At 34.8% G+C, this 12,827-nt stretch overlaps 1 protein-coding gene across 5 annotated transcripts in view; it reads right to left on the bottom strand.

The window, feature by feature from the left end:
- Window positions 1–12,827, bottom strand: part of PDE3B (phosphodiesterase 3B) — a 207,790-nt gene that overhangs the window by 27,290 nt on the left and 167,673 nt on the right. For 4 of the 5 annotated variants that reach the window (XM_032241018.1, XM_032241017.1, XM_032241021.1 and 1 more), the window contains exons 8-11: window positions 8,175–8,323; window positions 7,233–7,370; window positions 6,184–6,295; window positions 3,915–4,028 (exon numbers count right to left, since the gene is read on the bottom strand). In XM_032241018.1, the coding sequence (XP_032096909.1) occupies window positions 3,915–4,028; window positions 6,184–6,295; window positions 7,233–7,370; window positions 8,175–8,323 (513 nt within the window). The remainder of the gene's footprint in view (window positions 1–3,914; window positions 4,029–6,183; window positions 6,296–7,232; window positions 7,371–8,174; window positions 8,324–12,827) is intronic. The other variant, XM_032241020.1, reaches the window with a different exon arrangement.

The following is a 12,827-nucleotide window of genomic DNA, read 5'->3' as shown; positions in this document are numbered from 1 at the left end:
AAAGTTAGGGATGGACAATAAAACTGAAGATGATCACCCCATTGCAATACCTTTTTTGTGATTATAAGCTTCTGGATTCCTTCCTCTGGAGTACACTAGGAAGTTTCAACAATTCTACTTCATCCAATGCCTATACTTTGGATAACTCATCAGGAAAACTGTTAGGGCTTCCGCCAGTTGCTCAAGCTAATACACTGATTCCAGAATCTCTGGTAGGTACATCTTCCTTTCTCCCTGGTCTAACACCCTTAAGCCTATTCCCACATATATCCCCCAGGTTTCTACCAATATGAATTGGCAAATTATTCTAGTGTTCAGACTTAGTACTTATTCCCCTAGAATCTGCAGGATTTAAGTTTAATTATGGATCTCAAAGAAATGAGTGGCAGTGGAGTTGGATTTAGAAGTGAATTATTCCCCTTAATCAAGAAACTCAGGTGACATCATTACAGGGTTTTCAGGCAATCAACACTAGGAGAAATGACTGTTTCCCAGCAGGGAGAATCAGCAGGATTTGGGGGATACAAGGCAATATTTATTGAAATCTATCCAAATAATCTCATTTCAATTCTCAGGATCCTGTATTTCTCATTTGATACCTTAATTCTAACATAAGAAGTCTACTGAGGCCACAAACTCATTTGCATTGTGTTTCAGCTAACTTCAGGGTCAGACATTGGGTTTTATTTTCAGAAGTTATGATTCTATTACTATAAAAAATAAGGGTTTCTTTTAGGTCAATCAGAGAAGCTATCTGGTTAACCAAACATTAATTAAAGCCCTAAACTTGTCATTTCTTTTCTATCAGTTCTCCAGTGCAGTGAAAATAAGCCAGCACATCTCATGGTCCTTGTAGTCTTAGTTTTCATCACAATTTTCCATTGCAATAGCTACTTGGTTTCCCAAAGCTACTTGGTTTCCTTTCTTCTACAGATACTTGACTCCATGATACCATGTATAAGAACTAATAACACTGCTATTAAAAACTCAGAAGGAAGTGTGTAGCATGAGAGAGAAAATATATATTGTCTTAAAGAATACTACACCTAAATCATTGAAAACACACTGGAGATAGAAAAATGGTCATTAAGGGCATTACCAATGAATGCCCAGAAGGAAATGGGGAACATGTTACTGGAAACTAGAGGCAAGGGAATCCCTGTTATACAGTAACAGAAAATTTGGCTGAATTATGTGTTGCAGTTATGCAGAATACAAATGATAAACTCGACATTTAGTTGAGGGAATTTTCTAAGCAAAGTGTTGAAGGTGTAGTCTGGTTTTTTACTGCTTACAGTAAAATATAAGAGGAAAAGGAAAGATTAGGGGAGAACTGGTAAGCAAAGAGGAATAAAGACCTGATAATTCAGGAAATTGTCAGCCTATCCAGACCACAAAAGAGACTAAAATTAGGAGAATCACTGTCAGCTAAGCATGTTCTGCACAGAACGCCAAGGTTTGCAGAGCTGGACTGAATTTCACTAGTTCCTTGGAAAGATCAAAAGGTCAGGGTCAAAAATAAATTTGAAGATGCTATGCTGCTGTCTTGAACAAAAAAGCCAGCCGGGCACGGGGGCTCATGCCTGTAATCCCAGCACTTTGGAAGGCCAGGGTGGGAGGATTGCCTGAGCTCAGGAGTTGGAGGCCAGCCTAGGTAACATGGTGAAACCCAGTCTCTACTAAACTATAAAAAATTAGCCAGGCATGGCGGCATGCTTCTGTAGTCCCAGCTACTTGGGAGGCTGGGGCAGGAGAATTGCTTGAACCCACTCGAGAGATCAAGCCACTGCACTCCAGCCTGGGCGACAGAGCAAGACACTGTCTCCAAAAAAAAAAGACCATGAGCCAAGGAGTGCCAGTGGCTTCTAGAAGCTGTAAGGAAACAAATTCTCCTCTAGAGCATATAGGAAAAAAACAGTTCTGCTGACACTTTGATTTTACTCCAGTGAAGCCTTTTTTTTGGACTTCTGACCTCCAGAACTGTAAGATAATAAAGTTGTGTTGTTTTCAGTTACTAAATTTCTGGTAGCTTATTATAGCAGCAGTAGGAAACTAATACAGACTTTTGGTTCCTAGAAGTGAAATACTGACATAACAAACATCTAAAAATGTGGGAGTGGCTTTGTAACTGGACAATGGAGAAGCTGAAAGAATTTGAAGAGCATCATAGAAACCAGTGAAAAACACCAACCAATATATTGAAAAGGTTCACTAAACACCAGACAAAATTAATACAAAAAATTACATGAGTGCATCATAGTTAAAATGCTAAAAACCAATAGAAAAGATAAAAATGAACATATTATATTTATATTTCTCAATAAGACCTAAGTCTGACTTGTCAACAGAAACTATGAAATTCATAAGATTGGCTGTGTGCAGTGGCTCATGCCTGTAATCCCAGCACTTTGAGAGGCCGAGGTGGGCAGATTACCTGAGGTTGGGAGTTCAAGACTACCCTGACCAACATGGAGAAATCCCATCTCTAAAAAAAATACAAAATTAGCTGGGCATGGTGGCACATGACTGTAATCCCAGCTACTTGAGAGGCTGACGCAAGAGAATAGCTTGAACCTGGGAGGCAGAGGTTGCAGTGAGCCGAGATCACACTATTGCACTCTAGCCTGGTGAACAAGAGAGAAACTCTGTCTCAAAAAAAAAAAGAGAAAGTCATAAGATTATGGAATAATACCTTCAAACATGCTAAAATATAAATAATACCTTCAAACATGCTAAAATATAAATAATATCTTCAAACATGCTAAAAAATAAATATATTCTTCAAAGACAGAATGATATCTACAACAAAAATGTTGAAGAAAATTATCTCTAATAAAAGCACAGAACTGCTGGAAGGAATGAAGGACACTAGAAAGAGTAAATACAGACGGCAGACAAAAATGAACGAGTGACATTAAGCAAATCCATTAAACAAATAATGCATACTTTAGACTCAACTACCCAAATGTAAAAAGTGATATCAGTGGCTGAGTCTATGACATTTACACTGATTAGTATGGTAATGTTATTTCTCAAGTATTGGTAACTGAGCAAATTCTGTCTTGACATATGTCAGTGTAGTGGCATAATCATGGCTCACTGCAGCCTCAAACTCCTGGGTTCAAGAGATCTCCCACCTCAGCTTTCTGAGTAGCTAGGACAGGTTTGTGCCACCACACCCAGCTAATTTTTTAAAAAATTTTTTGTAGAGATGGGGTCTTGCCTAGGCTAGTTTCAAACTCCTGGCTTCAAGCAATTCTCTTGCCTAAGCCTGTAAAAGTACTGGGATTACAGGCATAAATCACCTGCCTGACCCCTTTTAGTAAGCTAGAATAAGAGAACTATAAATGTTATGATTCATTATATTTATATAAATGATTACATTTATGATAAGGAATAGCATTAACTTTTTTTGGAAGCAAAGTCTGTTTAAAAGTTTTTAATCTCATCATTTAAATACTTTTCAAGGCTTTTAAACATGTTCTCTTTGGTTTGAGAATGTTATACACTTGAAATATATGTGATGCACTTGAAACAACAACAAAAAAAAACAAGAATTTTTTTTTAATAAAAAGCAAAGGATTAATTATCATAATATTCAGGATAGTGGCTACCTCAGTGAGGAAAACAATGGAATGGGGCAAAGAAGGAAGCATGATAGATCCAGCAGTACTGAATGTTAATCTACCTCTTAAGATGGGTAACAGGTTTAAAAATGTTCATGTCATTATTATGCATCAAAACTTACACAGTAGAACTTGGGGATAAGTGGTTAAAAAAAAACTTACACAGTCCTTCATATGTACTAAAAGGTTATCTAATGAAAAATTTAAAAGAACAGAGGTAATGAAATGAGAAAGCTTGATTTATTATTCCTAATCAAATAATTAACAGAGATTTGTAGAAGGAAGTACCTGTTTCATTTCCTGTTCCACAAGCATTGTGGATCTGCTGTAAGCCAGGAATTGGCCGTGTTGTCAGATACCAAACTGCATGTAGGACATCTGTGGCATGTATACGATTGTGATCTAAAGTCACCAAAATGTTTTTCTGTTAGGTTTGACATACAACATTTCAAAAGTACAAGAATTTCCTAGTCATAGTATATCTTTGTAACAAATGTATGACAATAATTCCCCACAATTGAATTTTATTTCACCTAAAGTCTCTTGAGGTGCTTAAAAAAATTCTCTTTTAAAAGCTTTCCCATATGCTATGAAAACAGAGTAAAGGGGCCAAAGAAAAGGCAGTATTAAACCAAAGAGTATTAAAAAGCATTGGAAAATGTTCTTAAGTTTGCTATTTTGTGACTTTCAAGAATATCATTTAAGTGTCTGGATTACAGAAACTCATGTTTGCACACAAAACAGTTTTGTACACAGAACAGTTACAAATTCTGGTTACTTACATTTTTGTTCCCCACAAAAAGGGTCAGAAATACTATGTCCCAGGCTCGCTATAGAAATTAAATGCTAAATGACATGTGAAAGCATCCAGCACAGTGTCTGACACATTATATACGGTCAATAAAACATTGATTTACTGAAATTCAACTATGTGAAAAGGCAATGTGGTATAGTGTAAAGATTATAGGCTTTAGAAGTCACATAGACCTAAAACTGAAATCCTACTTTGATACCTAGTTTTATAATCTTGGGAAAGATCTTTCTGAGTTTACTTCTCACCTATAAAAGGTAGGTAATACAACTTTTCCAAAAAAAGATTAAATAAGATAACCTATGTGAATCTAATCATTGCAGTTAACATAGATATCCAATAAAAATGCAACACTTCAACAATTATTTAATGTATATGTATGCATTAGTAGGTAATATGATACTGTTTTGCCTATAGACATGACATGGTGTCAATCCACTGGGAGCTTAATTATTATTAATGAATCACCACCTTTTACTGACCATTGACTAAGTATCATGAATTCTGATATGTGCTTTATATGAATTATCTTATATTATGGCTACCTAAGGAGTAGGTACTATTGTTATTCCCATTCACAAATTTTTAAAGTTTAGAAAAGTTAGGTCCAGAGACTATTTTCTTAACTAATATATCCTAATTGAAGCTGACGGTGAACACTCCTTACCACCTCTTTCTTTCCATTCCATTTCCCTTGAAGTCCATCTTAAAGTAACGCTATATTCCATTTATAAAATTCAACCACTTCTTAAATGCATAATTTATAAGTGAAAATGACAGTATACATAACTCATCTTAAATTATTAAACATTATTAATGAGTTATGCCAATTGAAGAACAATTCACTTCTTATAGAATTAATTTCCCAAAAAATTTGTCCACATGGAGGGAAACTGTAGACAATACATAAAGACAGCCCTATCTTTTCCTAATTTGGAATCCAAATTATATTCAAACATAATATCTAATAGCCATTAAATTATTCCATAAATCAGAATACAGTTAAGCACTGCAATTATATGATAAATTTTAAACATTTTTAAGTGAATGATTTTCTGAAACTCTTGACTAACTTTTGAAAAGATAAAGTACTCAGACAAATAATATTTAAAATAGAAAGATGTATACTATATAACAACTAGGTGAAAAAGCAGATTATAAATATGTATCAATATTATGACCACCTTTACAAAAAAATAAATTTATGTAAGAAGAGCTCTTGGAGAATATATACCAAAATGTTAACAGAAAACAGACAAACTGTTAGCAGTAGTCTGTTAAATCTAGGTAGTAAAATACAGATTTTCTTTTTAAATTTCCATTAAAAATTTTTTCAGGCCAGGTATGATGGCTCATACCTGTAATACCAGCACTTTGGGAGGCTGAGGCTGATGGATCACCAGAGGTCAGGAGTTTGAGACCAGCCTGGCCAACATGGTGAAACATCGTCTCTACTAAAAATACAAAAAATTAGCCAGGTGTGGTGGTGGGCACCTGTAATCCCAGCTACTCGGGAGGCTGAGACAGGAGAATCACTTGAACCCAGGAGGCGGAGGTTGCAGTAGGCCAAGATTGCGCCATTGCACTCCAGCCTGGGCGATAAGATCAAGACTCCATCTCAAGGAAAAAAAAAATTCAAACATGAAGTTTTAAAAGTGTTTAAGGGACTATCTGAAGAGGAAGATGACAAAGAGTTTCAAAATCCATATTATTTGAACTTAAACAATAAGATATGTTAATACTTACAAGGAATGTCTCGATAGCCATTTTCTAATGCACGAAAATAGTTCATAAATTGTTGAGTGGGAATTTTAAATATTTCCAATAAACCAGTGTCTTGAAATAAGGTATACATAACCTAAATGTCAATTAAAATAAAGTTCACTTTAAAAATCAGAATATCTATTTGTGGCTGAGTATAATGTTTTGTGATTTGTATTTTGGAATATTAATATGTCTTTAAGTTAATAATTTATTTAAAACTTGCCTACAATTAATTCTTTCCAAAAAATCAGAATGGAAGATATCACCCTAAAGCCCCTGAAAGTTAAAGAAGACTAACCATACATACTATGTCCCAATTTTTAAATGTTTCCATTCTTCTCCTTAGCTTTTTATTCCTAATTTACTGAAGGTCATGTGAATTCTATTCTAGTCTAGTCCTGAGTAGTAAAAAAAAGTCAAAACAATACAACATTTGTTACATTTTTATCCCTAAGGAACTTCAATGAGACGAACTTACATGTCTTTTACAAAATTTACCCTTATGTTTTTGCATTTCATAAATTAGTTATTAAAGTAATTAATGAGAGTAATACTTTGGGAAGGTTAACCTGATGCTGTTATGCGAACCAATCAGATATAACCCTGAGTCTGGGTGGTAAAATGAAAGTGTTTTTCCATGGTTCTAGCATGAAATGAAGCTTCCGGCCTTGGGTAAAGTAAAGGGAGGGCAAGTGAAAAAAATGAAGCTTACATTTCAGTGGTTAGAACTAGATCATTTTTCCGGTCCTTTTCAACCTCAACATTCAAGAAAATGTAAATCTTTATCATTTCTTTAGTATAAATTAAATCCCATTAATATGGTCAAATATCTGTCATACATATAATAGCATGATCTACATATTATATATAACTGTTTTACATATATGTGTGAATTTTTGGAAAAAATAATTTAATGAACCATGTCATTGTTGAACTAGTGCCTAAACCATTATATGATATTAGATTTTGCTTTTTATAAAGATTTGAGAAAAATTAATTTGTAGTTTAAAAGTAGATATTTGAAAGCAAACCTGACTGAGAATCCTTCCTGATTTCTCTCCCATCTTTTCTACAAGTTCAAAAATTGGAAAATTCCAGTTGCTCATCTTTTCTATTAATGAGTCATACTCTTCTACTAAAATCAGGTCCAGTGATGCCTCCTGTTCAATCTGTACACACAGGAAAACAACCACAACTTTACTTTATCTTTCATAAATATTGCAAAATCCACATTAAAATGAGAACACTTAGGATTAAACATTAAAAAATAGTCAGTACTATTTCCTATAATGGTTATTCTCAAATATACTCTTATCTGCCCTTCTAAGTTTTCTTTCTAGAATGCTATCTTCAGACAACTAAAAACATAACTCCTAGGCATAAGACTTATTAATCTTCTTATACCATTTTTGTGAATAAAAGTATTGTGTTTCCAAATTATCACACAAATCCAAAGTCTATTACTTTCATTTTATTAGTTACAGGTATCAAAGGGTAAGAGGAAAAAAAACCCATATTCTTATATTGGCATTTATTAACAGGATAATTTTTCAGAAGAAATGGATGTTTCCTTTCCCTAAAAGCCTAAATTTTGAAATTTAAGAATGAATCTGTATTGCTATTATATGTAGATTATCCTCATTGTTTTTAATAACATGCATATATTCTCTATACCTTAACATATGCAAAAGAAAATATCAGAATAGAAATTAATGTATTTTTTATAAAACTAAGTAAAAGGTGTTCATTTAAAACTGAATGCAGTTTGTTGCTCTAGTATGATAGAATTAGAACAAATAATTGTATTTTCTGTAACCCAAGCAATATTTCAGTTATAGTAACTTATCAGTAAAAAAAAAAAAAATTAAAATTCTATTACATTAAAAATCTTGTTCTGGGCAAAATTAATGAAGCCAGTACTAACAGTATTATATTTCACCTTAACATAATCACATTGAAAGTTTATCTTTTACATTTGTTTGCTGTTCATTCTGTGCCTCTTCTGTTAGCCAATTATCACCTTCCCGAAGTAATTTTCTGCTGTCTTTCTTCTCCGTTTCCTCTTCTTGTTGAGTTTCCGTAAGTTTGAATGATGCTTGTGAGAAAATGTTTTCTTCTTCACCTTTCAAAAAATATATATAGTAACGTATAGGAGTAAAATGTGCCCTATATGTACAGCTTTACATGAAAAATAATTATTAAAAATATTTAGATAAAGTGAACCATAATGGAGTTCAATCTAAATTATTTCATGACATCATTAAGTTGTAACTTGCTGGGCTATTTTGTCTAGATACCTTAAGCTCAGGCAACAAAGACATTTCATGTATTGAACTCACCTTACATATCTACCCATGGATGCTAAGTGGATATTCTTTATAAAAAGGGAGAAAAAGAAAAATTCCCTATCAATAGAAATTTTCTTACCAAGTTGATGTAAACAACTTCCAACATCTCTTTTAGTTATAAAAACTCTAAAATCATAATTATAAATCAGTAAGATTAAGTAACATGTAAACCTTAAACCACAATATTATAACTCATGAGTTATTTCTCTATCAATGTAATTAATAACATGCTTTTCTCAAATGACATGGAAAAGGAGAGCAGTATTGGTAGCTAAATAAGTATTCATTCCATGTTAAAAAAAATTCATATTCATTCTATTCATAGTACCTTAAACAGGGAACTTATCCAAAACCTATCAAAAGTAGAATAAGTAACTTGTGGTATATTTACACAATTGATCACTACAGAGCAAAGAGAATGAACTACAATATGGATGGTACTTAAAAATATAATGTTCAGTTGAGGAATCCAGGCACAAAAGTACATACTCTGTTCAAAACCATATGTTAAACAAGAAGATCATTATCTCTGGGGCATATGATTGGAAGGGGAATGACAGGTAATTTTGAGGTGTGGGTAATATTTGGTTTCTTTTTTAAAAAACAACTTTTATCTTAGGTTCAGGGGTACATGTGCAGGCTTGTTATGTAGGTAAATTTGTGTCATGGGGTTTGTTGTACAGATTATTTCATCACCCAGGTACTAGGCTTAGTACCCAATTCATATTTTTTTCTGATTCTCCTCCACCTCCCACCCTCCACCATCAGGTAGGCCCCAGTATCTGTTGCTCTCCTCTTTATGTCCATGTGTTCTCATCATTCAGCTCTATCCATGTCTCTGCAAAAAACATTACCTCATTTTTTTTATAGCTGCATAGTATTTCATGGTGTATATGTACCATATTTTCTTTTCTTTGCCTTTTCTTTTAGAAAAATTATAATAATTATTTATTACTCATTCCACTATGGACACCGATAGAGCCCAAATTATACAGTAAAACAGAATCTGGATTCAAGTCTGAATACAATCATAGAAATGAGTCCTAGCCCCACAGCTTCACTAGCTGTGATGAATTTTTTTTTTCATTTTATTTGTTATTTTTATGGCTGCATAGTATTCCAGGGTGTATATGTACCATATTTTCTTTACCCAGTCTATCACTGGTGGATATGTAGGTTCGTTCCATGTCTTTGCTATTCTGAATAGTGCTGCAATAAACATACACTTGCATGTGTCTTTATATTAGAATGACTTATATTCCTTTGGATATATACCCAGTCATGGGATTGCTGGATCAGATGGTATTCTGTCTTTGGGTCTTTGAGGAATCACCACACCGTCTATCACAATAACTGAACTAATTTACACTCCCAACAACAGTGTATAAGTGTTTCTTTTTCTCCCCAACATCACCAGCATCTATTATCTTTTGTCTTTTTGATAGCAGCCATTCTGACAGGTGTTAGATGGTGTTTCACTGTGGTTTTGATTTGCATTTATCAGTGATGTCAAGCTGTTTTTCATATGATTGTTGGCCGTATGTATGTCTTCTTTTGAAAACTGTCCATATCCTTTGCCTATTTTTTTATGTTTGTTTTTCTTGTAAATTTAAGTTCCTTATAGGTGCTAAATATTAGACCTTTGTCAGATGCACAGTTTGCAAAAATTTTCTCCTTTTCTATAGGTTATCTGTTTACTCTGATGATTGTTTCTTTTGCTGTGCAGAAGCTCTTTAGTATAATTAGAGCTTTATAATTTGTCAAATTTTGCTTTTGTTGTGATTGCTTTTGCCATCTTTGTCATGAAATCTTTGCTAGTACCTATATCCAGAATAGTACTGCCTCACTTGTCTTTCAGGGATTTTATAGTTTTGGGATTTACATTTAAGTCTTTAATGTTTTAAACATTAAACATTAAAAATCAACATCTTTAGTTGATTTTTGTATATGGTGTAAGGAAGGGATAAAGTTTTATCTTCTGCATATGGCTAGCCATTCATCCCATCACCATTTATTGACTAGGGAGTCCTTTCCTCATTGCTTGTTTTTGTCAACGATCAAATGGTTGTAGGCATGCAGCCTTATTTCTGGGCTTTCTGTTCTGTTCCATTGGTCTATGTGTCTGTTTTTCTACCAGTACCATACTATTTTGGTTACTGTAGTTCTTTAATGTACTTTGAAATCAGGTAATATGATGCCACCAGCTTTGTTCTTTTTGCTTAGGATTGCCTTGGCTACTTGGGCTCTTTTATGGTTCCATACAAATTTTAAAATAGCTTTTTCTAGGGCTATGATGAATGTCATTGGTAGTTTGTTAGGAATAACACTGAATCTATAAATTGCTTTGGGCAGTATGACCATTTTAATGAGATTTATTCTTCCTATCCATGAGCATGTCTCTATTTACCTTGGACTCCCTAGAGCCAGAAGGCAACAATAGCTTAGGCTGCAAAACAGCTATAGCGGCCTGTCCCTTCACCTGGAGCACATTCCAGGAAGGCTCGGAACCAATGCCAGCTAAAAAACAGTGGCAAGAGTGGCAGGTGACCTCAGTTGGAAGGTCCTTCCCAGTGAGGAGAAGAGCAGTCAGGGACACACATAAAAAAGCAAGCTGGCTGCATTTTCGTAGGGTGGCTACACTGAAGGCAACAATGGCTAGGGCTGCAAAACAGCAAAGATGGTAACCCACTCCTCCCTCTGGGAGCTCCATCAACACTGCTACCAGTGGTTGGCTACAGTTCCAAGCCAGTGGTCTTATCCTATAAGGTGCTGTGGACATGGGACCTGCAAACTATTGCTGCTCAGCCCCCTGAATTCAGCTGCTTCTTAGGGGTCTGTATGGTAGTCTAACCTCCTGCTTTGCTGAGCTGCAACTGCTTTTGCCTGGAAGCCCAGGTAGCTACAGCTCCTGGGGTTCTGCATGTGCCTGAGAAGCTACTTTGCCAAGATGCCACATAGTTCTGCATATCAGACTGCATACCCTGGTGCAGTGGATTTATGAAGGGGGTCTCCTGACTCAAGGGTTGCAAAGATCTGAGACAAGTATAGGTCCCCAGGGTTGCTCACTCACTCATGCTTCCCTGGGTGAGGGAGGCTCCCTTGGCTCTGTGTCATTCCCAGGTGGACAGTCATCCTGCCTTGCTTTTCTACATTCTCTGGAGGTTGAGTTGTTTTCTTGATGAATCCCAATGTGTGTATATGGATGTTTCAGTTGAAGGTGTTGTATGTACTCACCCCTTCTATTTCTCTCCATGAGAGCAGTGCACACTAGCTGCTTCTAATTGGCCATTTTGGCCAGCCTCCCGTTTTGTTTCTTGATCTGGGTGCTGATTATATTATAGTTACAAGCTATAAACTCACGATCTATGTACTTTCAAGACATAGACTTTTAAAAATTTTCAATATGTAGAATTTTTTTTTTTTTTTTTTTAAGAAAAAAGAGCTCTTGGCCGGGTACAATGGCTCATACCTATAATCCTAATACTTTGGGAGGCCAAGACGGGAGGATCACTTGAAACCAAAAGTTTGAGACTAGCCTGAGCAACAGAGCGAGTTCTCATCTCTACAAAAATAAAAAAAAATTTTTAATTAGTCAGGCATGGTGGCCCATGCCTGTAGTCCCAACTATTCAGAAGACTGAGCAGGGAGGATTGCTTGAGCCCAGGAGTTGGGAGCTACAATGAGCCATGATTGTGCCACTGCACTCTCTAGCCTGGATGACAGAGTGAGATTCTGTCTCAAAAACAAAAAACAAAAAAAATTCTTAAGAGTACTCATTGGAGTTGAGTTTCAGAAAACTACTTTCAAATCATAATTTTTGTGCTTAATAATGGCAAGCTTTCTCCCTTGTAAAAGCTGGATAATAATACCTATCTTACAAGATGTTATGCATAATAGGTGATTCATAAATGTTAGTGCAATCTCAACGTAATACAATGAATATACCAAACAATCATTAATTGATTAGATGATGATCTGGAAATATTATTGTTTAGAACATACGATTTTTCCAAATGAAAAACATTTAGTTTAAGAAATTAAACTTAGCATATTCAAGTATTCTTGGTTAAAGCAGTAACTACAATGAAACAGCAGTTAATCAAAAATTGTTGACACGAGGTATATTACATAATTTACTTTTTAATGGTATGGACTCCTAATAACTATTATCTTACAGAAAATAGTAAAAACAGGTAAGATAAATGTAGCATTTCTTTTCTAAAGATGTCCACAACATTATCTCTTCTCCCACACACTTTTCCGAAATGTATTCTTGTC

Source organism: Sapajus apella, unplaced genomic scaffold (genome assembly GCF_009761245.1).
Source record: "Sapajus apella isolate SASKATOON/1434 unplaced genomic scaffold, GSC_monkey_1.0 scaffold47, whole genome shotgun sequence".
Taxonomy (NCBI): Eukaryota; Metazoa; Chordata; class Mammalia; order Primates; family Cebidae; genus Sapajus; species Sapajus apella.
Note: the sequence above shows the minus strand (reverse complement) of the source record. Positions and strands in the feature narration are given on the sequence as shown.